General features: G+C 41.5%; 1 protein-coding gene across 1 annotated transcript in view; it reads left to right on the top strand.

The window, feature by feature from the left end:
- ALDH9A1 (aldehyde dehydrogenase 9 family member A1) overlaps window positions 1-26299 on the top strand; it is a 38075-nt gene extending 11776 nt beyond the window's left edge. The window contains exons 3-12 of the mRNA XM_073644078.1: window positions 283-428; window positions 11397-11526; window positions 13660-13794; window positions 14386-14582; window positions 16838-16978; window positions 19425-19613; window positions 19816-19903; window positions 21776-21917; window positions 23964-24076; window positions 25245-26299. Coding sequence (XP_073500179.1) covers window positions 283-428; window positions 11397-11526; window positions 13660-13794; window positions 14386-14582; window positions 16838-16978; window positions 19425-19613; window positions 19816-19903; window positions 21776-21917; window positions 23964-24076; window positions 25245-25339 — 1376 coding nt within the window. The 3' untranslated portion in view covers window positions 25340-26299. The remainder of the gene's footprint in view (window positions 1-282; window positions 429-11396; window positions 11527-13659; window positions 13795-14385; window positions 14583-16837; window positions 16979-19424; window positions 19614-19815; window positions 19904-21775; window positions 21918-23963; window positions 24077-25244) is intronic.
- The last annotated feature ends 366 nt before the right edge of the window (window positions 26300-26665 follow it).

The following is a 26665-nucleotide window of genomic DNA, read 5'->3' as shown; positions in this document are numbered from 1 at the left end:
TATTCATATTACCGCTATATACTACACTTAGATTGGTGCGCTCTCTGTCCACCTTTCTCTTTTATTGTGGAGATATTCATATTCCATGGCTGTCAGCAATTTCAAGAAAGTGATTTAAAGTGTTTTTGCCTCATCTTCATAAAGTAACATTTGTTTTGTGCTTCGGAAGTAGTGACTAGCACGTCACATCCAGGGCTTTATTATTTTATATTGTAACCAATATACATCTCATCAGAGTACCCGCTGTGGACTATAACTGCTGATCTTGTTGTGCTGTTCTAGGACGAGTTATTACAACCTTTCCTTGCTCTGGAGAAAAAGAGGTGAATGAAGCCATTCAGAGCGCCAAGACTGCCTTCAACGTATGGAGGCAGAAGTCGGGAATGGAGCGAAGCCGCGTCTTGTTGGAGGCAGCTCGTATTATCAGGGTCAGTATTGACCAATAACAGAAGTCTAATAGTTTTACTTTACAGTGGTTTTCCACATTTTGCTGAAATGGCCACTACACCATGTACTAGCTTAGAAAACTCGAACCTCCATTTTTTTTCTTACTGCCGTGCTCCAGGTCTGTCCCTTTTTAGATCCTAGTTTAGCAATCGTCCTTTTATTTACCCAAGTGAACCTTCAACTGCACTATCTAATGTTCCAGCACTGGAAGTTATTAGCCCTTATGCAGGTACAGAAAAAAATGAATTAACTCTATCATGATCTGCTTTAAATTAGCAAAAGGTTATTAGCAGTGGATTTTATTCGTGATTTTCGTGCCTAGAATCTGCAGTGACATACACTACCAGCTAAATGGATGAGATTTTATCCAATCTCCACTTTGCTGTGCTGAAAACATCTGCTGAATTTGTTGCAAAATGCACTTTCACTGAAAAGGGTTAAATCTTCAATACGATGATCATTGGCAAAAAGGAAAAAAAATTGCCCACTTTTCCAGTTAAAAAAAGCACAAAAACCCAAATTTGGTATTGTCATATCCAGATATCTGATCTATCAAAATATTGCCGTAGCTTTTTTTCTTTCCACATAGCTGTGTGAGGGCTGTTTTTTTTTTTTTTGACCATTCACTTATTGTAGAGTAAAATATTCCTAAGTGCTGGAAATTGCACAAAACGCAATTGTTTTGTAACAAATACAACATTTCACTTAAATATATAATTAATTTTTTTTGTGGGGCTGCGGTGACTGATAAAACCTAATTCTGTCAATTCGATGTATTTTCTCATCATTCTGTTTACCAATCGGGTTAATTTAATTTTGGATGAGCGGTCTTTTACTGAAGTAGAGATAAGATTTCTTTTGTTGCAGCTTTATTTTTTTTAATTGCGGAGGAGGAAATATAGATGGTGATCCAATAATTTTTTTTTTTTTCCCCTCACTTAGAGGACTGCAACCTGCGATCACATCTGATCACTTGTACTACATATTGCCATACCATAGTATTGCAGCATATAGTAAAAATCATGGTCTTCATAAGAGCAGTCATGGTATTCTTGGGTGTTTTCAGCAGACCCTCAGCTGTCTTGGCACCTCCCAATCGCTGGGGAGGGTGATGGGCCTGTGGCATGTCATGTGCCCCAGCCGAAACCTGTAAATGCTGCTTTTGTTAGAGGCAGATGATCTGCTTTTGAGCGTGCCTCAAATCGGGACCCAACGTATACACTGCTCAAAAAAAATAAAGGGAACACTTAAACAGAATATAACTCCAAGTAAATCAAACTTCTGTGAAATCAAACTGTCCACTTAGGAAGCAACACTGATTGACAATCAATTTCACATGCTGTTGTGCAAATGGAATAGACAATAGATGGAAATTATTGCCAATTATCAAGACACACTCAATAAAGGAGTGGTTCTGCAGGTGGGGACCACAGACCACATCTCAGTACCAATGCTTTCTGGCTGATGTTTTGGTCACTTTTGAATGTTGGTTATGCTTTCACACTCGTGGTAGCATGAGATGGACTCTACAACCCACAGAAGTTGCTCAGGTATTGCAGCTCATCCAGGATGGCACATCAATACGAGCTGTGGCAAGAAGGTTTGCTGTGTCTGTCGGCGTAGTGTCCAGAGCCTGGAGGCGCTACCAAGAGACAGGCCAGTACACCAGGAGATGTGGAGGGGGCTGTAGGAGGGTAACAACCCAGCAGCAGGACTGCTATCTCCGCCTTTGAGCAAGGAGGAACAGGAGGAGCACTGCCAGAACCCTGCAAAATGACCTCCAGTAGGCCACAAATGTGCATGTGTCTGCACAAACGGTTAGAAACCGACTCCATGAGGGAGGTATGAGGACCCGACGTCCACAGATGGGGGTTGTGCTCACAGCCCAACACTGTGCCGGACGCATGGCATTTGCCACAGAACACCAAGATTGCCAAAGTCGCCACTGGCGCTCTGTGCTCTTCACAGATGAAAGCAGGTTCACACTGAGCACATGTGACAGAGTCTGGAGACGCTGTGGAGAGCGATCTGCTGTCTGCAACATCCTTCAGCATGACCGGTTTGGCAGTGGGTTAGTAATGGTGTGGGGTGGCAGTTCTTTGGAGGGCCGCACAGCCCTCCATTTGCTCACCAGAGGTAGCCTGACTGCCATTAGGTACCGAAATGAGATCCTCAGACCCCTTGTGAGACCATATGCTGATGCGGTTGGCCCTGGGTTCCTCCTAATGCAGGACAATGCCAGACCTCATGTGGCTGGAGGGTCAGCAGTTCCTGCAAGATGAAGGCATTGAAGCTATGGACTGTCCTGCCCGTTCCCCAGACCTGAATCCTATTGAGCATATCTGGGACATCATGTCTCGCTTCATCCACCAACGTCACGTTGCACCACAGACTGTCCAGGAGTTGGCGGATGCTTTAGTCCAGGTCTGGGAGGAGATCCCACAGGAGACCATCCGCAACCTCATCAGGAGCATGCCCAGGCGTTGTAGGGAGGTCATACAGGCACGTGGAGGCCGCACACAATACTGATCCTCATTTTGACTTGTTTTAAGGACATTACACTAAAGTTGGATAAGCCTGTAGTGTGTTTTTCCACTTTAATTTTGGAGGTGACTGCAAATCCAGGCCTCCATTGGTTAATAAATTTGATTTCCATTGATGATTTTTGTGTGATTTTGTTGTCAGCACATTCAACTTTGTACAGAACAAAGTATTCAATGAGAATATTTCATTCATTCATTCAGATCTAGAATTTGTTATTTGAGTGTTCCCTTTATTTTTTTGAGCAGTGTATAATGCAACGTCAAAGAAATGGGCTAGAACAACTTAGTACAAGTGCAATGTGAAGGTACACATTCACACTGTGGCCATGGTCCAACATCCCCCTACAGGTGCATCTCACTAAATTTAGAATATCATCAACAAATTAATTTATTTCAGTTTTTCAATTCAAAAAATTAAACTTGTATATTATATGGAGTCCTTAATAACAGTGATCTATTTCAAGTGTTTATTTCTGTTAATGTTGATGATTATGGCTTACTGCCAATGAAAACACAAAAGTCATTATCTCAGTAAATTAGAATACTTTATAACAGCTTGAAAAATGTTTTTAAAATCCGAAACGTTGGCCTACTGAAATGTATGTTCAGTAAATGCACTGAATACTTGGTCGGGGCTCCTATTGCATCAATTACTGCATCAATGCGTCATAGCATGGAGGCGATCAGCCTGTGGCACTGCTGAGGTGTTATGGAAGCCCAGGTTGCTTTGATAGCTGCCTTCAGCTGGTCTGCATTGTTGGGTCTGGTGTCTCTCATCTTCCTCTTGACAATACCCCATAGATTCTCTATGGGGTTAAGGTTGAGGCGAGTTTGATGGCCAATCAAGCACAGTGATGCTGTCGGTTTTTAAATCAGGTATTGGTACTTTTCGCAGTGTGGACAGGTGCCAAGTCCTGCTGGAGAATGACATTTCCATCTCCAAAAAGCTTGTCGGCAGAGGGAAGCATGAAGTGCTCTAAAATTTCCTTAGACTGCTGCGCTGACTTTGGTCTTGATATAACACAGTGGACCTACACCAGCAGATGACATGGCTCCCCAAACCATCACTGATTGTGGAAACTTCACACTGGACCTCAAGCAGCTTGGATTGTGGCCTCTCCACTCTTCCTCCACATTCTGGGACCTTGATTTCCAAATGAAATTTGGAGCTCTGGGACCTTGTGGAGTATCAATGACTGCCTTCTGGGCATCTCAAGTCAGCAGTCTTCCCCATGATTGTGGAGCCTTCTGATACAGACTAAGGGACCTTTTTTGAACACGTAGGAAGCCTTTGCAGGTGTTTTTTGTTAATTATTCTGATTTACTTAGATAATTACTTTTGTTATCATTGGCTGTAAGCCATAATCATCAACATTAACAGAAATAAACACTTGAAATAGATCACTCTGTAATGACTCTATATAATGAGTTTCACTTTTTGTATTGAACAACTGAAATCTAACTTTTTGATGATATTCTAATTTAGTGAGATGCACCTGTAGGATAAAAGCAAAATGAGCAAATACCCTGCAGTAAATAGCCATAATACATGTAAATAACGTGGGGAACTTAGTTGACACTATTTTGATCAAAATCATTGTTTTTATCCAGGGTTGTTTTGTTAATGGCCACTGTATGAATGTGCACCTACACAATGCACTTCTACCAACATGTACCAGCTCATTTCTTTGGTTTTGCTTTTGGTTATTGGTACTTGGTATATACAGGGGCATGGCTCTCCCTTTTTGGGCTGTGTATTTAGTTTATATACAGTACAGACCAAAAGTTTGGACACACCTTCTCATTTAAAGATTTTTCTGTATTTTCATGACTATGGAAACTGTACATTCACACTGAAGGCATCAAAACTATGAATTACCACATGTGGAATTATATACTTAACAAAAAAGTGTGAAACAACTGAAAATATGTCTTATATTCTAGGTTCTTCAAAGTAGCCACCTTTTGCTTTGACTGCTTTGCACACTTTTGGCATTCTCTTGATGAGCTTCAAGAGGTAGTCACTGGAAATGGTTTTCACTTCACAGGTGTGCCCTGTCAGGTTTAATAAGTGGGATTTCTTGCCTTATAAATGGGGTTGGGACCATCAGTTGTGTTGTGCAGAAGTCAGGTGGATATACAGCTGATAGTCCTACTGAATAGACTGTTGGCTGCTTTTTTCTTGCCATAATACAAATTCTAAGTAAAGAAAAACGAGTGGCCATTATTACTTTAAGAAATGAAGGTCAGTCAGTGCGAAAAATTGGGCTAACTTTGAAAGTGTCCCCAAGTGCAGTTGCAAAAACCATCAAGCTCTACAAAGAAACTGGCTCACATGAGGACCGCCCCAGGAAAGGAAGACCAAGAGTCACCTCTGCTTCTGAGGATAAGTTTATCCAAGTCACCAGCCTCAGAAATCGCAGGTTAACAGCAGCTCAGATTAGAGACCAGGTCAATGCCACACAGTTCTAGCAGCAGACACAGCTCTACAACAACTGTTAAGAGGAGACTTTGTGCAGCAGGCCTTCATGGTAAAATAGCTGCTAGGAAACCACTGCTAAGGACAGGCAACAAGCAGAAGAGACTTGTTTGGGCTAAAGAACGCAAGGAATGGACATTAGACCAGTGGAAATCTGTGATTTGGTCTGATGAGTCCAAATTTGAGATCTTTGGTTCCAACCACCGTGTCTTTGTGCGACGCAGAAAAGGTGAACGGATGGACTCTACATGCCTGGTTCCCACCGTGAAGCATGGAGGAGGAGGTGTGATGGTGTGGGGGTGCTTTGCTGGTGACACTGTTGGGGATTTATTCAAAATTGAAGGCATACTGAACCAGCATGGCTACCACAGCATCTTGCTGCAGCATGCTATTCCATCCGGTTTGCATATAGCTGGACCATCCATTTATTGTTCAACAGGACAATGACCCCAAACACACCTCCAGGCTGTGTAAGGGCTGTTTGACCAAGGGTGAGAGTGATGGGGTGCTACGCTAGATGACCTGGCCTCCACAGTCACCAGACCTGAACCCAATCGAGATGGTTTGGGGTGAGCTCGACCACAGAGTGAAGGCAAAAGGGTCAAAAAGTGCTAAGCATCTCTGGGAACTCCTTCAAGATTGTTGGAAGACCATTTCCGGTGACTGCCTCTTGAAGCTCATCAAGAGAATGCCAAGAGTGTGCAAAGCAGTAATCAAAGCAAAAGGTGGCTACTTTGAATAACCTAGAATATAAGACATATTTTCAGTTGTTTCACACTTTTTTTTGTTAAGTATATAATTCCACGTGTTAATTCATAGTTTTGATGCCTTCAGTGTGAATGTACAATTTTCATCGTCATGAAAATACAGAAAAATCTTTAAATGAGAAGGTGTGTCCAAACGTTTCAAACTTTTGGTCTGTAATGTACACTCCTGTGAAAAATTAAAGTATCTATTTCCAAATTCATTTGTGGTATGTAATGCTGTAGTAAGGCATACACCACATTTTTGTGGTGCAACTAGCACCACAACCCTGATTTTGGGGGGGACCCAAAAAGGACCCCAAACTTCACCCCCTTGAAATGACTTTTTGAAATGGAGGGAGAATTTCGAAACTTGGGTCAAAAGGTGATGTGAGCCTCCTCTCCATCCTCCCAAAACCCCATTACTGTACGAAAGAAGAAACCACCCCTTTCAACTTGCTTTCACGTTTGCACTTGTGCTTCTACTGAAACCCCTTAGAAGCAATGCCTGCATCTGTCTGTATGTTCCACCCACCCAAAAAAAAAAAAAAAAAAAAACGTGTTGGGGTGCCAGTAGTGCCACAAAAATGTGGGACATGCCTTACTACAGCATTACACACCACAATCCATGCTGACTGTGTCCAAAATGCCCCAAGCCCCCACTTTTACGAGGGTGTTGTTAAGGGTGTTTTTACCCCTTGGTGGCTTTTGACAGGTAATCTGATGATGGAAATTGGTTAGAATGATCAGTAGATGTGAGGAGATGCCTCTTTGCATAACATGACATTTTAGGGGGTAAATTCTAGGGGGTACGCATGCAAAACCCCTAAAAATCGGGATAAATATTCTGACAAGCTTCCAGGCATTTTTAGGCGCCTTTGGGGGGGGGGCGGAGGGAGAAACAGCATATATACATGGAATGGGGGGGGACGGGGGACAGCATATATACATGGAATGGGGGGGGAACAGCATATATACATGGAATGGAGGGGGGGGGGACATCATATATACATGGAATGGGGGGGGGGGGGGGGGGAAACAGCATATATACATGGATGGGGGCATATAACAAGATGGGGGTGAGCACATTCTTTATTTCTGCAGTCTCATACCCCTGCTCCTTTCTGTGGCTGCTCTATGCCACCCCTGTCTGCTCTTTGTATGAGTTGTTTTTTCTAAACTAAAACCTCAGTATTCAGGTTAATTTGCCGTGTTGGCACTTGGCGATAAATAAGTGGGTTTTGAATTGCAGTTTGGGCACTCGGTCCGTAAAAGGTTCTCCATCACTGTACTAGGTTATATACTGCAATATGTTGGGAAGGGATAACGCACACACCCTCCCCAAAAATTATTTAATTAAAACCTCTCAAAGGATCACAGAAAAAATTGACACAAATATCTAATATATACTTACCTTGTAATATCTTCACATCCTGTTTGGTCCAGATGTGTCCGAATCCCAGAATTCCAAGCGGCAGAAGTCTGTTTACCGCCATATTGGGACACCCAAGTGATGGGTGTCTCAATATGGAAGCCGCTGGTGGTGCCAGCCTCTTGCGCGATACCACCAGCGGAACACCGTCGCAGCACGCACCACACACACCACACACTGTATATGCCGTACACACACGCACACGCACCACGCGCACTGTATACGCCGTGTGCGCACCACATGCACTGTATACGCCGTGTGCGCACTGTATACGCCGTGTGCGCACCACATGCACTGTATACGCCGTGTGCGCACTGTATACGCCGTGTGCGCACTGTATACGCCGTGTGCGCACTGTATACGCCGTGTGCGCACCACGCGCACTGTATACGCCGTGTGCGCACCACGCGCACTGTATACGCCGTGTGCGCACTGTATACGCCGTGTGCGCACCACGCGCACTGTATACGCCCATGCCGTGCGCGCACCACGCGCACACGCCGTGCGCGCACCACACTGTATACGGTATCAGCCGAATGATTCACTGACCGCCGCCATCTTTGTACAGGAGGAGCGCATGTGCAGTTTTAATGTGACCGCCGCTATCTGCCTGCACAAAGATGGCGACGGTCTGATTGAAGGAAGAAGACAGCACAGGGGTGGAGAGAGAGAGCAGACAAGGGGGAGAGCACATGGGGAGCACAGGTCAAAGAAGAGATCAGATGGGGGGGGAGGAGAGGGAGAGCGAGCAAGCACGGGGAAATATTATTATAATCGCACTGACCTGAAAAATCACATTGCCGTAGTTTATCACAGTGAATAACGTAAAATGAAACTCCCCAAAATCATGCCGGAATTGCTGGTTTCTTTTGTTTTTGTCTCCTCCCCCTTCCCCCTCCACACACACATTTTACCTCACTTTAAAAAATGTTTTCCCTGTTTTCAGTATGTTGCATAGTAAACTGGTGTCATCCAAAACTACACTGGCCCAGTCAAGGAGTGAAGTAATTATTACAAGTTAGGTATGTCACACATGTCAAACTCTGGCCCATAGGCCAAATCTGGCCCGCAGGGTGGTTATATTTGGTTCCCCACACCAGAACCACCACCCCTCTGTGAGCCCATTATTCTGTATGGAGGACTGTGGGACCCATTATTCTGTATATGGTTGGCCCACGACTTTGTCCCAAGTTTTTTTACTTTGGCCCTCTGTGCTTTGAGTTTGACGTCCCTGGGTTAAGTTGAGTGGGATTTCCTTGGTCTTTCTCTCAAACTATTTTCTCTTGCCAATATGAGAAAACTGTCAGTTCTTTCATGGGATTTTTTGCGTTCTGGTTAATAATTGGGATTATTTATTTTGAATTTGTGTGTGTTTTTTTGGTTAACCTTACTATCTGCCCTTGACTATGAAAATATACCGTTCAGTAGTAAGGAGGTATTAGAAGTTTCCTATCTTTTTTTTTTTTTATTAAACTTTTCATATATTCACAATGACATGTCAGATTTGTTTAAAAAGGTTCTGTCACCAGATCTAACAATATAGCCTGCATACATCACTGTAATCCTTTCTTAGCATTTTGAGTGCTGCTATATACTTCCAGCATTATCCCTTATAGCTGGACCCCCATCTCCACCCTCCTGGCATGACTGACTGTCTCTTTGCACCTCCCTGCTCCTGCTGATGGACCCCATCTCCACCTTCCTATCATGACTGACAGTCTTTGTCCCACCTTCCTCCCTTCTGCTAATCAGATTTTGCACATGCTCAGAAGATGCAGTCTCCATGGCACCACAGAAAGGGGCACTCAGTCTCCCAGCAGCACTTACATTGTTGGGCTTTATTCGTTACTGATTATTCTCATTCCGAAAAAAAGGTCTGGTTTTCATTAGTGTGTTCGATCTTTTTTTTTTTTTTTTTTTTGAAATTTGGTAAATGTTTCAATTTTTACCATCAGTGATTTTCCTCATATGGAAAAAACATAATTCAAAACGTCTCTACCCAATATGAAAATATTTAAGTCATTCACAACTATGAAAATCTTCAAAAGTCGTCTTTCGGACGGCTGCATCTACTGTTTGTGTGCCCGATGGACAACACTCTGACAAATATCCGATTATGTGCCAGTGTGTATGATTGGTCTTTGTGGAAACCCCTGGCATGTCCAGTAGCCTGGGCTAGTCTTTGGAGCAGATTAGTGCGTGTAAGGCTGGGTTCACATGAGCTTATGTGCCACAATGCCCGTTCTGGTGCCAGGTCTCCTGACCTGAACTTGCAGCTGACTCGCGGTCAGTCCTGGCAATGCTGACTGTGTACAGACTAGAGCGTGAAATACACTTAAGTGACCTTGGCCTGATGCGGGTGAGCACACGTAGTCGGCCAGTTATGTCCACAGTGTTCAGACATGACTCCCCTGTTTTTTTAACAATGGCAATCTGATCCCTTTCTAATGTGAACAGGCTAACATGAAGCTGGACATGCATTGATGCTTCTAGCTTTACCTTTGATACTGCCATTCCAGTACAGCTATGTGAATTCCACATTTTTGCTTAAATGAGTCTGTAAACTACTTATTAACTAAAAGCCTTTGATGGCTCACAACACACCTCTGTGAATTGCTCTTCTAAATGACTGTTATCTTCTAGATCTAGGACATAAGTGGCTGTGTTGCATTACCCCAGACTGAGCATTTACATTTATTTCTTGATGACTTTTGGTACATTTCTCAATTATCAGCCCATCTAAACTGGTGCCAATCACCTAACAAATGAGCAAAATGCTTGCTTATTAATTGAAATTGTTCTGATTTTTGCCAGTGTCCCTGTGTAAACGGGACGTTCTGCAAAAAAAAAAAAAAAAAAAAAAAAAAAAAATTGTATGAGCACATACTGATTGTGTTTAATATCCTGTGCATGTTTTGAAGTGTGGCCTAAAAAGGCATGTAAATGTATCCTATGTATGACATTCTGATATCAAAGTGGTCGGGTTCCTGTACTCATGCACACATCCTTCTGAGGAGGAAATCTGAGGAGCCCCAAAATATGGACAAAAGATCTAGGGTGTAAAAATAAAAAAAAAATAAATTGGTGTTTCCTGAAGCACTTAAACTTGGTGGGTTCTCCCAAGTAAGAGATCGTGTGCACATAACCACCCAGGTACATGATCGATATGACTGCACGAGGCCTAATGCTGAAGCTTCCTGCCCCGTGGAGTTTCCACCTAAATCATTCCTGCACATAAGCAAAGAACTGAGATCTTCTCTCCATAGTGAGGTCTGGCCATAACATCCGAAATAAAATTGAATCTGCCGACCATATTAATCATCAGCCACTTTACATGGTTAACATTCAGGAATCCGCCAAACATCCAACTATGGTCCACTCCTGATTCTTGCTTAAAAATACTGTACGTGTGAATGTGGCCAATCAGAGGAAAAGTATAATAGAAACACGTCGCCACTTCTGGATTTATCAGACACTCCTAGTTTAGGCTTACAAATACTGATGTAAAATACTGAACGTGTGAACGTGGCCTGTAAAGGAGATTCAGGTTTTGTGATTGTCATTTTTAAATCTATAATCACCACCTGTGTGGGTAACCCTTATAAAACACGTTTATAAAACTGACTAAGTTTACGGAAGTAAAAATGATAGCTTTAGTGAGATGTGTTTTTTAACAGGACAAAAATCTATAGGGTTACTTACAGGAGGTTGGAGATTTTAATTTTCTAAAGTTTTAAATGACTTTGTTACAGGAGCGCAGTGAAGAACTCGCTACCATGGAAACCATAAACAATGGGAAATCCATCTTGGAGGCCAGAGTGGATATTGAGATTTCTTGGCAGACTTTGGAGTATTACGCAGGACTTGCTGGCAGCATGGCTGGTGAGACAACTCTGAATTGATATGTAATCATTTACGGTACTTGTACCATTATTTAGTTTCTGTGAGCATGTATAGAAACTTTGATACATGCAGATATACAAAAGCATTAGCATACATTTGCAGAAATAGAAAAAAGTGGCTTAAATAAACCTACTTTATTGCATCTTCATGTTAAAATATCATGGCAGGTTGGTAGAAAGTTGGCGTGTTTCACCTGTGAAACAGTCTGTCATAACAAAGACCAAGGCACAGTCAGAACACGTCAATTTTCTACCAACCCACTATGTGATAGTTTATTGCATCTTCATCTTAAAAATAAGTTGTTTTTTTTTTTTTTTTTTTTAAATTTTCTTTCTGAAATTATTTCTCATCAGAGCTAGCAAATTGACTATGGAGAGATAGATCTTCGATGGACGGTCATATCCATATAGATGTACTATAAGCATACAGTACCTGATTTCTATTTCTGTAGCTGTTCATTTATGGTTAGCAACACGTCAAACAATATAAGAAAATGTCTCTAACACAGTGCTTTTTTTTTTTTTTTCGAAATCAGTGCCAGCAGCGGATTAAAAAAGATTGAGGAACATGAAAGATATATGCGCCTCCTCCTTGCTGGATCCAATTCTAGCTAATCTGAATCCATTTTTAGCACACTGTTGTGTGTCACCTTATAAACTTGGAGAACCTTTCCCCAAATTTCTCATGTTGAACAGGACATACAATGCAATAGTGGCTACAAACAATAAATATAATTTTTTTTTGTTGCAGAGATGCCAGTAAAATGTTTGGCACCTAATGAGTTAACTTAAGTTTAAGTGAGTATTATCAGACTTTTAACCAGGGGCAATGTAGTTCTTCTCACTGTATGATTCTGACCAATCATAAGCAGGCTGCAACACTCAATGGAAAGAACATGCCCCCCACCATGGCTTACAGCTGGTTTGTCACTGTGATTTGTGTGACAGACAGCCGTGATCTCCTGGTCGAACCTGCAGGAGTTGGTGTGGGGGAGCAGCACTGCAGCTGAGTTTAGCTATGACAAACTCCGAAATCAGGAGAGCTGATAGAAGGGTTTGTAATCTGATGGCTACATTCAGCTGTGTTGCCTCTCCCCCACACTGACTCATGCAGGAGGTTAGATCAGGTGACCAGCCTGTCTGTCATACGTCTCACACTGGGAAACCTACTCTAAACTATGGTGTAGGTGTGCTCTTCTTTTTCCAGTGTGTTGCTGAAAGATTACGATTGGTCAGCATCATACATGAGAAGTAGTACACGCCCCCAGTGAAAATTTTCTGACACCGACTTGGTCTTAACTTTTTTTTTTTTTTTTTTTTTATCTCATTAGGTGCCAAATACTTTGCTTATATCTCTGCAAAGAGGCAAAATAAAATAAAAACATGAATGTGGTGAAAAGTCCTCTTTCAGGTTGGATTCACTCATGTTTTGCGCTCCAAGTGCAGACTTCAGTGCATTAGTCAGCCATGAGGCTCTGCCCCAAAATCAGTAGCTTAGTATATGCCTATGACTGATGAGTTCAGGTCAGGTGAATTGAGGCCAGTCTGTGCATGGCAGTCTGCATTTAGGCTGGAGTCACACATCTGTGTTTCACGGTCCAGGTAGGCTCACTGAACTTTACTTCCTTTTAACAGGATGCAAAAAAGGAAAGAGAATTTCAAGACCGTAAGCCACCTTATCTTACCTTTTAGGAATAATAAAAAATATGCAGGGTATAAAAGCACCCTGCATATTTGTTCTCTTGTGTTGCATCTTGTTCTGACATATTGCATCTTGTTTCAAAATTTGAAATATGAATGATGTTTCGCTGCTGTTGTAGAACCTTTTTTTTTTTTTTTTTATTTTGTTGACCTATTTCTTCTTATTTTTGTGACAACTAGAGATTGGAGATGGTGGTCTACAAGTTGCAGTGAGCCATCAAAATGTTACAAGATTTTTGATTGGTCTGTGAGACTTCATGCCACTGAGCTGAACTTTATTCCCAATATAACTTACTGTGTGCTTTTTTTTTTTTTTTTTGTTTGTTTTTTATCTTGGACAGATCATTTCTGATAAACAATTATATTTGTGCACCTCTAAGCACTTAAGATTTGTCTTCATTTGTCTGTACAGGACAACATGTGCAGCTCCCAGGAGGATCCTTTGCCTATACAAGAAGAGAACCTCTTGGTGTCTGTGTGGGGATTGGAGCCTGGAACTACCCTTTTCAGATTGCTTGTTGGAAGTCTGGCCCGGCACTAGCGTGTGGTATGTAGATCAATGGAAGAGTATAATGTAGAGCACGATGACTCCTGAGTGCAGCGCAGATCTGTCAGTATGAGATGCTGCCTTGTGTTTGTTTTTGTTGTTTTTTCTTTCTTTTGTGACAGAACGGTGCAGCATTCTAATAATCATTAAATCTCACATTCTCAGCTGTGGGATACATGTATAAGCTTGCAAAAAACCCGTAATTATTAGGTAATTGGGCAGACACCAGGCAGCCCCACCACTTAACGGGTCCCATAGCTGATGTGCCTTATTGGAAGTTGCAGAACGTTTCATTACACATCACGCTGGTGACTCCTCCTTTCATATAAAATGATCTCTGGAGGCAGATTCTCAGGGAGATCAGTGTCCGGCCCATAATCCCGAACAGCTCATTTACATAGAAGAAAAACGTGGATTTCTGTAGAATAAGACATCTGATCAGATATCAAGGTATCATTACTCCGCTTCCTATGACCTACATGCCCATATAGACTACTTAGGCAGGACGAGCCTACAGACACATTCCTTTTAAAGGCTACACAATTGCAAGGCAAATCTTAATAACATTCATATGTTCTCTTTGTATCCTAGGAAATGCTATGGTATACAAACCATCTCCGTTCACTCCTATCACAGTAGTTTTGCTCGCAGAGATTTTCAGGGAGGCAGGAGCCCCTCCAGGTCTTTTTAATGTGGTGCAAGGAGGAGCAACCACTGGGGAGTTCCTCTGTAAGCATCCAGATGTGGCTAAAATTTCATTTACCGGCAGTGTCCCTACTGGCTCAAAGGTAACTCCATCACAGACTAATGTAAAATTTGTAATAAGAAAAAATTGCCTTGCAAAACCTTTTTATGTAATAGTTTCTAAAGGAGCCTATCCAAATCACTAGGACCAGCCCTACTCGCTACCATTCTTCTCTACAACTGGCACTATGCTTTCAGTGGGAATTGTTTGCCTGGTTGTTGCCAAAACCACAAGAGTTAATTGTACTAATGTACTTCCTTAAAAGAGGTTGTCCTAAGACTTCAACTTATCACCTGATAGCTGGGGTCCCATTACTAGGCATTCGCCAGTGACAAGAATGAGGGTCCCCTGCTCCCCATTTGAATGAAGCAGCTGTCTCTCACATGCTGTGGGTCCATTACTGTCTGTGGGAGGGATGAAAATCTTGGACAACCCCTTTATTTGCTTTACTCAATTTTCCACCTGTCTAAAGAAGCATTTGTGTTGCCCAACTTGCAGGGTTGAAACAAACCCCAACTGGTATTATGTTTTCTGATTGGCCTTTTAATAGTCCCTTTAAACAGGCAGACTGCTTCAGAGGCGCCCAGAACCATCAGGAATAGATTGCTCTGTGCATATGCTGCCATTGTTCTCGGCAGCGCAGGTCTGTGTACGATCTCTTCTTTCATCTGATGATTGTCAGCCTGTTTTAGACTACACAATTTTCTTGAAATGAGTTTATAATGAACTCTTGATTTATAATAATCATGCAGTGTAATCCACCTTAAACTGAGCTGGTCACCGGATTCATTCTTCACAAGCTAGACTAGTCTGGCGCTGCCCTTGCCTGGCTACTCCCAGCTCCAGGTGATTGGCAGGTTTTACCTATGTATACCCATGGGAGAGACCTGTGGAGCTGGGAAGAGCCGCAGTAGTCTCGTCTCTGGCTGTGGTACCTGGCCGAATTTATAAAGTGCCTTTTATCTGAAACACAATGAAGTGTTTCAGAGGGAAAAAATATGCCTGGCTGCAATATTGCAGCCAGGTTCAAATAGAACCAAAAAAGCTGCTCAAGAACCATAATCAAATCTTAGGATGAAAAGATATAAATTGTATTATTGAATCAGAACACCAAATAGACAATTTAAAAACACACAACACAAGCAATTAAAATAAAGCAGCACAGCGCACACAACACGATAAGTAGAAAATTAGTATCCATCCAAATCATAAGGAGAAGGTAACTCCTATAATTTATGAAGTGACAAAAGCTATAAAGCTGGAGTACTATCTATGGTTCATCCAATAATATTAACTGATATAATGCACATAAGATTAACCACAAAGGTAGACCCTGTCACACATGTGTATAAGTAAAGTGCAGTGCACATAGAAAGACAAAAAACTTAAGTGACATAGTGGAAAAATTGGTTAAATATCCGTTCATAAAGTAATACAGCAGATTCATGCTGTGGGCACCGTGCGTCAGGATAACCACACCAACGCGCGTTCTAATTAATGTTTTGTGGTTTGAGCAGTATGTGTCTGGTGAGGAGTTCAGTATAACTTCCGTCGTTGTCCATCTTACCTTCTTCACTGTCTTCCTTTAGTCTCCTTTACAGTACTCTGTATTCTCACCAATGCAATTGACAGCAATGATGGAAGAGGGAATCTGTCCTCTTGCTTCCCCCCATCATTCTTCCTCTGCATCGGACGTCTCAGCACAGCAGGTCCGATAATGTCAATATATCACACCCGCTGTGCTGAGCAGTCACTATACTTTGTCAAGGGGAGGGTGGGGTTGAGGTGGAGGTACATTGGGGTCATACTGTGAGTGTGGAGGAATTCATTGTGGGGCACTTTTGTTGGTATCATACTTTATGGAGACAATGAAAGGGCAATTTAAGTGGAAAACTACTTTGTAAGTGCTGGAAGTTGTGAGATATGCTCTTGTGACCCCACCGAATATTAAGCGTTTTTTTTTGTTGTTGTTGTTGTTGTTTTTACGGGCAGGTGGCAATTATAACTTCTACAGGGCCTGATGATTTTTTCTTATGCCCCTACCCATAAGGAAATATGAGGTCATGTGATCTAACTTTTAAGATCTATTAATTAAAATGTACTTTGTATGACAATCCCTTTTAAGCAATAATATTTTTTTTTCTTATTTTTATAGTGCCACCATATTTCAGAGTATTGTGGGTTATAAGTAGTCATTAAACACATTGGTGCACAGTAAATGATACACTGTCTACATGGACGGTATCTTGTATATCATGTTGAAATTGCGTCGATCAGCATTGACCGTTCTCTTTTCAGATCATGGAAATGGCTTCTAAAGGTATTAAGCCAGTGACCTTGGAGCTGGGAGGAAAGTCTCCTCTCATTATCTTTTCAGACTGTGACCTGGAAAATGCTGTGAATGGCGCTATGATGGCAAACTTCCTCACACAGGGACAAGTAAGATTTGTAGTGTATGTGTGTGTGTATATATATATATATATATATATATATATATATATATATATATATATATATATATATATATATATATATATATATATATATATATATATATATATATATATATATATATATATATATATATATATATATATATATATATATATATATATATATATAGTCTCACCCCCAAAATGTATATTAACCTAACTATACAGTGCAATTGGGGACTAAATCCCTATAAAAATCAAACCAACACTAGACCGTTTAGTTGAACATTACCTGAGAAAATGACTCGCTATGCCAATGAGGGGGCTTCTGTGCATCCTTGGCACTGCCAAGGGACCTGTGCGCTCTTCGGTTCCCTCAGTGTGTATTCTGGGGACTCGCTCCGCTTTTGATTGACAGCGCTTGCTTGCCAAGTGTAAGAGCTGCCTGAACTTTGGCCGCATTTCTACATGTGCGCACTGACACTACCTCAGCCCAGATGTATTCTCAGTGTCATTGCTTGCTTTTTTTCTGCAGCGGCCACTTGGCTACATTGATACAACTGTAAGTGTAGTGGGCAAGTGGCTTCAGAAAGGAGAGCGTGGGTCAATTCGGCTACATTTCATAACACTTCTTCTCTGCCCTCTCCTCTCTGAAGCCAATCATCTATGTGTATCAGAGCAGTGAGTGGTGGCCGGGCTCGGGTAGTGTCTGTGCATACAGACATATCAGCTGAGTTCAGGCATAGCTCGGAGTGCTGTCAATTAGGAGAGGAGGAAGTTCCCAAAATTCAAATTGAAGGAGTGTAATGGTGCACTGTCTATGGCTATGCCAAGGGTGCAGCAAAGCACTATCATTTGCATTTGACTTAAAAGTAACTTTCACAGACACCTTACCTCTAAAATGTACAGCCCTAGTATGATTTTTATAGGGGCTAGGTCACCAATATCACTGTAGAAACTAGTTTATTCTTCCGGTGACGTTCCCTTTAAAGAAGCACTCCCATGAATATTTTGTCTCATTAAATGTGTGTGTATGTGAATGTTGTGTAATGCATGTATTAATATTCACCTTCTGCCTCCTTCTCTGGGCCCAGCTCTGTTCTGCTTAGTTTCTCAGTGATGGTCACACTGCTCTGGGCGACCTAGAAGTGGCTTTTACGTTGTAAGCCTATGGAGTGTCAGATGTTTCTGAGAAGCAAAGCAGGAACGGAGCTGGATCCCGGAGAGGGTGGCAGTAGGAGAGGATATTAATACACACCATACACATAAACAGAATTAATGAAGAAAAAAATATTCATGGGAGTGCTTCTTTAAGTTATGTGATTTATGTATGTGGTAATAGTTTTTCAGCTGCTTAAATGTCATGACTAGGTGCAACATCTTTGAATTCAATGATTTTATGTCTTTGGGCAAAAAAATAAATAAGCATCTTGTCCGTAAGTCTTAACATTAGGTTAGTACGGCCTCAGATGACAAACACCTGACAGACTTCACTGTAAACAAAATAGGGCAAAATGCTGAAGCAGTGTGTGAAATACTAAGCCCATCCTATGACCCATCAGCTTGTAGAACTGCCATCAGCAGAAGGAACGTGTAGTAATGGGTTTCTATCTGACATCCGTCTCCGATCGTTCTGGAAAAAACGTTTGGCCCTCTCTTCTTTCCAATGTTAATCTCATTGAGGTTGGTGGGCGTACGTTTCTGCACAGCTCTTTCACAATTTCAGCATGTTTTAGGTGAGTGAATTTGCTTGGCTATGACTGATTTAATCTTTTATACTAGGCTAAAAGTCACCCTTGGTTAGAAGTACATCCACCATATAAATAAGGCATGTGCAGCTGACTTATCTAATGGGTGATTGTCCATACAAAGCCCTCCTGTATACCCTGATGGAAATGTTATTGCATGCCCTTGGTTTAGTGTCATTCAATGCTACTTGTGGGCAATTTATCTGCTCATGTAAAAAGGATTTGTATTTCCTAATAGCCCGTGTAAAATAAAGAAAAAGTGCTATCATTGACCTTGATATAGCCATCTTCAAAATTCTCATCCGCAGCACGATTGGTACATCGAGGTTTGCAGAAGCTGCTGCGCATGGCACATATGCCTCCTGTGCAACAGTGATGCTCCTGGGAAAGCTAAAATGTAGCGTAATGTTTTCAAAGGTTATCAGGTTAATACAAAATCTGCTGAATGTTTAGAATATTCTTAAATGATAAACAAAGGTGTACTGATCCTGTGTCCCATTTGGCTCAGGCATTATTTTTTTTGTCCCCTACCAGTCTTTATCACTTTAGAAGCAAAAAAAAAAAAAAAAAAGTTTGGACGTGGCCATGTGACTGGAGCAGCCAATCATTGACTATAAGGCGTTGTCTTTTTCATATATTCTGTAATGAACCTAAACCAAGATATTGCAATTATTTAATTGATCATTTGATTTTCATGTCAATTAGGTATGTTGCAATGGCACACGTGTCTTTGTTCAACGGGACATATTGCAAAAGTTCACTGAAGAAGTGGTGAAGAAGGTGAAAAAAATCAAAATTGGAGACCCTCTACTAGAAGACACTAGAATGGGACCACTCATTAATCGACCACAACTTGAGAAAGTGTTTGGCTTTATTAAAGGCGCAAAAGAGCAAGTAAGTTGGATTGCTGAATGCAAAGAAGACACACTATAGTTCAGATTTAAAGGGTTTTTCCAGGAATATTTTATTTACTATGGGCCGAAGAACTAACAGGCAGTTAGTTGCTAATTACCTGCCTGTCAGTTCTAATTTTAGTTTTTAATTAATTTTAGATCTTTATATCATCTACTCAGGTGTGTGTTTGACTCCTTTTTAGGGTGCCAAGGTGCTGACTGGTGGAGAGCCACATCTCCCAGAAGATCCTAAACTGAAAGTGGGGTTTTTCATGAATCCCTGTGTACTGGGTAATGTCTCATTGCTGTTTTTTAATACATTGTGCTTTTATTTAACAAACAGCTCTAGAACACTATACACATTTTGATCCACAGATCTTTTCTAGACCAAGAACATACTCTGTCACTCACTGTGATTATAGAGTATTTTCCATTTTTTACATTTCCTTGCCCTAATTACGAGCAGATTGGTAGGGGTCCATATCCTGTGATCCCTCGCCAATTGCTCAAGCTGCCCCCTGACATCCCTTCCTCACACACACTTCACAACATCTACCAAGAGGTGCCTTCTATTGAATGCATACCCCGTTCTGTGTGCTGGAAGCTGTGATTTTAGGCTGCGTGCCCACTATGCGTTTTTCAAGCGGTTTTGCCACGGAATTTACTCAGCAAAAAAGCTTACACGCTTGGTAATACGTGTCCCATAGTCCCCAATGATGATCCGCATGTGCTGTGCATGTCCATTAATTTTGCGGACACGCAGCGTAATTGCCGCCATTGACTTCCATTGAAACGCATATTATCCGTGTCAGCACATTTGCACACACGGATATTATGCGTGTCTATGTGCGGATGGTACCCAGGTCTGGAGAAGAGGAGACTCTCCTCCAGACCCGGGTGCCATAGAACCTGTTAAAAAAAGAATTTAAAATAAAAAATAAAGGTTATACTTTCCGATGGCCCCCGGTATTTTCTCCGCTCTGACTGGTCTGTTGTATGGGTCGCGGTGGTGTGAAAGGACCTGCCATGACGTCATTTAGTCATGTGACAGGTCACGCGACCACTGACGTTGGCGGTTGCGTGACCTGTCACATGACTCAATGACTTCATCGCAGGTCGTTTCACACCACCGCGAGCCGCCCAACAGACCGGACGCAGCGGAGAAAATACCGGGGGCCATGGAAAGGTGAGTATAATCTTTATTTTTTACTATTTTTCTTTTTTTTTTTTTTTAACTATTACTTGGTCACACTATATAAATCCAGGCCATTTGCATGGATTTATATAGTGTGACCAAATTGTCAAGCACTTTTCCAAGTAATGCTAAAATCGCTTGGAAAGCGCTTGATAACCCGTATGCAGAAATGCATGCAACAATGCTTCACAAACGCTTCTACCTGGCAGGAAAAACGAATGTAAAATCCGCATGCGTTTTTCCTGCCAGGGAGAAGCGGAAAAAATATGCAGCATTTCTGCATCGTGGGCACATAGCCTTACGATCTCCTGTGCGGTGCACCTCTTGAATGGGAGGTGGTTGGCTGGGGTCAGGATTTGCTTTCATTGCTTGTAATTATTAGAATAATGAAGTGTGGGAAAAAGATATATCAGAGGTTTAGTTGCGCTTTAAAAAATGTTATTTATGTGAAACAATCAAGCTTTTAAGTACATGACATCAACATAGGGGCAAAGACTTGGCTGTGGTGGCCAGCCACACAGATGAACAACAGTGATGTCAATAAGTTGGACAAATCTTTGCAGATGAAATTTCAGAATTGTTGGCATGCATTGTATTTTAATATCTAACTGAAGTAGATTACCTATTGTTTCTAAAGATTAGTGCACATGAATGAAGTATCCTAGCTGGGTAACTTGGTTAGGCCTTGTTCACACAGAGTAGATCATGTTGATTCTGTATTTGGAAAGCCTAAATGTACCGAGTCACACTATGTAGAAACACAAAATGGACATAATTGGTTTTGTTTGCAAAAAAAAAATAACCCATCTAGTGTTTCTGCATGTGAGTGTGCTCATGTGAATCATTCAGCATCTCCTGCGGTTGCATCACCTCATTAATATTCTAGGTATTTTCAAGAAGTGAACTCCATTTGCGCTTTGGGGAATCCTCAATCCTGTGTTTTTGCTTTGTCTCCTTATCATTAATAGGTGATTGTAAGGATGATATGACCTGTGTCAAGGAAGAAATCTTTGGTCCTGTGATGTCCATCCTCCCTTTTGATACAGAGGAAGAGGTTTTAAAAAGAGCAAATAACACAACCTATGGATTGGCTGGAGGCGTCTTTAGCAGGTGTTATCTTAAGTCATATAACTGTACATGTTTGCTGATGTTTCAAGGGAATACTAAGCTGTTACATTTTTACTGATGCCCTTAAAAATAGGGAACTAAACGGTGATCGTGATATCTTCCTACAGATACCAGGTGATGGCAAAAGGGAAAAATCCTAGATTCCCAACTTTATTACTTTTAGGTCTCGCTTACATAAGCATATAACACAGCACTCGGCCCAATGTTATACTATGGGGCAGTGCAGATCTGTGATTTTCTCATGCCGAATCCATGTGATAAAATAATCACAGCATGCTGCGAGACTCTGCACACACACACACTCACACATACAAGTCCATGGGTGCGAGTGAAACATCGGACAGCACTCTGATGTAATCTGAGTGCAGTCCAGTGTACTCGCACAGAATCTATGAAGAAGATGGAAAAATTAGTTCTTCATCTTTTCCGCACCTGTGCTGTGATTCTCTCATGCAAGAGAATCAGATGACACTCGCCTCAAACTCAGAGTTTGAGCCGGAGTCAGTAGCATAATTATCCCAGTTAGTGTGAGCATACCCTTGTATATAAAATACATTTATTATATATTACACATTTAACACATACATACATACATACATACATACATACATACATACATACATACATACATACATACATACATACATACATACATACACACACACACACACACACACACACACACACACACACACACACACACACACACACACACACACACACACACACACACACTCACTCTAAAACTGGTGATTTATAAAAGATTGATCGGGTTTTGAAGCGGTGTGTTTCAAAATGTATTACATGCATATTAGTGAATGGCACATGATCACTAACAAACTCCCAAGTTTAGCACATAATGTTTACAAATGTTCTGTGTCCTCCTTTTGTCACAACACGCATCTATGCAGTAATCCAGTTTGACCCAAACACACTGCAACATGTCCCAGTCGATGGACATTAAACTAGATTTTATCCATTGTTGCTGGCAAAGGCGTCATCTCGCGTAAACCATGTCTTTGACGTACCCCCAAAGGAAGAAGTCACACATGGTCAGATTGGGAGACCTGGGCGGCCATTTGAAGAGTGCCAAGTCAATACCAGTTCAGCACCCAATCCATCGGTTTGGGAGTTCCTCTTTGAGAAGACTTAATAGCTGTCTACAAATATTTCAAGGGTTGTCACACTGTAGCGGGATCATCTTTATTCTCATTTGCACAAAGAAAGACTAGAAGCAATGAAACTGAATGGGAGAAGATACAGATGAGATATTGGAAAACTCTTTTTGACAGTGAGGGTGATCAGTGAGTGGATCAGGCGGCCACGAGAGGTGGGGAGTTTTCCTTCAATGGAAGTCTTCAAACAGAGGCTGGACAGACATCTGTCTGGGATGGTTTAGTGAATCCTGCATTGAGCAGGGGATTGGACATGATGACCCTGGTGGTCCCTTCCAACTCTAACACTCTTCGATTCCAGATTTTAGAGGTCTTTTGGGTTGTTTTTGGCTCCCTTTTTAGTGAAGTGTTCTTCAGCGTTTATTACTTTTTTATATAAGGTAGTGAGCGACTACTTTTATGTAGAAACTGACCGATCACTTCTTCTAATCTCCTCATGTCTTTGGAAACCTGAAGCAGTTCAAAGAAGCTCAAAAGCCTGGACAAATGCACAGCAAGTAATTTTGTCGGTGCAGTGCATATGTTCTTCTTCCTTTTTTTTTTTTTTTTTTTTTAATTTGTTTGATTTCATTCTCTCTATCTTCTAGTACTTGTGAAAATCTGATGTAGACTCATGTAAAATTTATGGAGGGATTTGGAAATTTCCAAAAATTTTGCAAACTTTCATGCACAACTGTGTGCTTATTTTATTTTATACTGTCAGTTAAGCCTGCAGATTCCCTTTAAAAGTGGTGTGCGGGGAGAAATTGATACTGCAGCCAGCACAGTAGCATCAAAACTGCTGCACAGGTCCAGGGAAGTTTTAGAAATCCTATTTGGAGGGAAAGTAAACTGTTCTTTACGCCTCTTTCAGGGATATTCAGCGTGCACATAGAGTTGTGGCTGCTCTGCAGGCTGGTATGTGCTTCATCAACAACTACAATGTGAGCCCAGTGGAACTTCCTTTTGGAGGGTACAAAAAGTCAGGTATGTATTTCTGCTAAATGGTGGCAAATAAGCAGCTGGACTTTTATATATGCGTCCCACTATTAAAGGGAAGCTGACAGCTGATACGTGCTGCCCGACTCACAGGCAGCATATCTCAGACACTAAGATTACCATTAGGTATGTTCGACTGAAACACTTGGAGTGTTTTAGATAAAAGCATGCTTTAAAAACCAATGAGGACACCGTTGCATGGGAAACTGGTAAAAATTGCAGTTTTTGGCTGCTTCTCACCTCCTGCACAACTTACCCATACACACGCACAGCGAGAGACTGGTCACTCCAGGGGAGAAGCCGTTGGGCTTCTCCGTCTTTCTCCGTCTTTCTCCGTCTTTCTCCGTCTTTCTCCGTCTTTCTCCGTCTTTCTCCGTCTTTCTCCGTCTTTCTCCGTCTTTCTCCGTCTTTCTCCGTCTTTCTCCGTCTTTCTCCGTCTTTCTCCGTCTTCCTTCTTCCCCACTTGCGATTTATCTCGAACAAATTCGTACCAATTTAATCCCATACTTGAGTTCTCAATGTCCTTCTTTTTTTTTTTTTTTTGCCTCCTATCGGACAGAAAAAAAAACACAACTCGGACCGCGTGCACCCATGTAAGTCTATGGGTGTGTGTAAAACATCGCACTGCTCTCTGATCACCCGAGCGTAGTGTGATTCCCACTGATGCCAGCAACAGAGAAGATGGAGAAATTACTTTCTCCGTCTCCTCCGCAGCTGTGCTGTGCTTCTCTCATGCGAGAGGAGCGGGACACAGTAGTATGACATTCGGCTCCCGCTCAGAGCCGAGCAGGAGCCGGGTGTCATTAGCATATCGCATCCCATGCTCTCACATCGGATGTGATTCGCTAATGGGACTCCGGCCTTTAAACATACCTGGCTGGAATTATACAGCTATTATCTTGTACATGCTTCCTTGTGGCAAATGCTTCTCTGTGGCGCATGCTTCCTTGTGGATTGGGCAGCATGTAGCTGTCAAGTTCCCTTAAGTGTAAATTTTTTTATGAATCCAATGTTTTAGAACTTTGCATCATTAACAGGACATTACCAGCTTGTTATAGCTGTCGTATTGGTAGATGATGGTTTCATCTGTTTATAACAAGTAATTTCTAGAAAAAAAAACAGAACCCAATAACTAAATCTGAATTGTTTTCTGCAGGTTTTGGACGTGAAAATGGACAAGTTGCCATTGAGTATTATTCCCAGCTGAAAACTGTCTGTGTGGAGATGGGAAACGTTGAGTCAGTGTTTTAAATGGGCATCAGTTACCACAGTACCATCTTTGTTTGTGGTCAATAGCTTTCGTCACACCACTTATAAGATTTTCTTCTTGTTTTATTTTGCAGTGCCAAATGGCATTGTCAACTACGCTATTCACTGCCTTCTTCCCAGAAATGTAGGAATAATCTGACAGTTGTGGATATGTCCCACAGTCTGACGCTAGTCTGTCAGCACTGACTGTATCCTATAAAGGACATGTCACTTGGAAAAAGGAAATGGTAATTAGCAGCCATTTAAATAAATAATTGCTCAGGAACAAGGAACAACATAGCTTTTGTTAGAGCAGTTATTTTCATAATTCTATTTTGTGGGGAATACAGATATTTACATTAACACATATCAGGAGAACCAACTGGATCTCTGGAAAAATAGACCTCTAGTATCCAGATGTAGTCCTGTCAAATACTTAGGTTTGCCTCATAGAAATCTGTGAACATTCCAGTATATACACAAGTCAGGTTTATAGGTGAAACATGGTGTGAACAGAGTCTAAGTGCCTTGTTATCTACTCACATTTCATACAATATTAATATAGCTTGTTGCATATTATTATTTTCCTGCTGTACAACATAATAAAGAGGAAGAATTTCAGAACTGAAGATGTAGCGATTCTTGTAAACGGTGATAAATGGAGCTCGAGGAGCGCACAGTAACAATAACCTGCTTTCGCTAATACGTTGTGAATTGCCGTTGTATAAGTGTCGTGCACTTTTATACAGGGAAACCAGTCACCGCTCTGACACATAGGGCCTTCATCAGTAAAGAGTCTACATAATCGAGCTAACACCCAGCTGTTAGTTTCCAAACACACAAACCTACATGCAGCCACTGTGCGCTAGAACACGTGAGCCATGAACAAGTGCCGAAAAGAGTTTTGTGTATATCACAGCAATGCAATAAATTGAGTGCTATATATTACCACGGGAAAACTAATTTGCTTTTTTGAATTTGGATGTTTATTCCATATTAATTTTTCTTATACACAATGTCAGACAAAGTCCCAGCCAGGACCGATATCCCCTTATGTTTTGGCAGCTAAGCTGTAATTAATGATAGTTAGACTTTGTTAGCTGCTTATCTTGTATGGTTGCAGAATACATTGCTGTATAATTCTAGTTTAGTTTGTACTTTAATCTCTGGACCTGGTGGATCACCGTACATTGTACCATGTACACACATTCTGCTAAACATTAGCCAAGAAAGTTTAATCAGTCAATGCAACACTATTCATCTTGTGGTATAATATAATGAACATGCACAACTTCAGCTCTAACCATGTTAAGGGAGATGGACCCACTT

The sequence above is a fragment of the Phyllobates terribilis genome, unplaced genomic scaffold (assembly GCF_046119375.1).
Source record: "Phyllobates terribilis strain yellow unplaced genomic scaffold, ASM4611937v1 Scaffold_8__6_contigs__length_399053987, whole genome shotgun sequence".
NCBI lineage: Eukaryota > Metazoa > Chordata > Amphibia > Anura > Dendrobatidae > Phyllobates > Phyllobates terribilis.
This window is presented reverse-complemented; position numbering and strand designations above follow the sequence as displayed.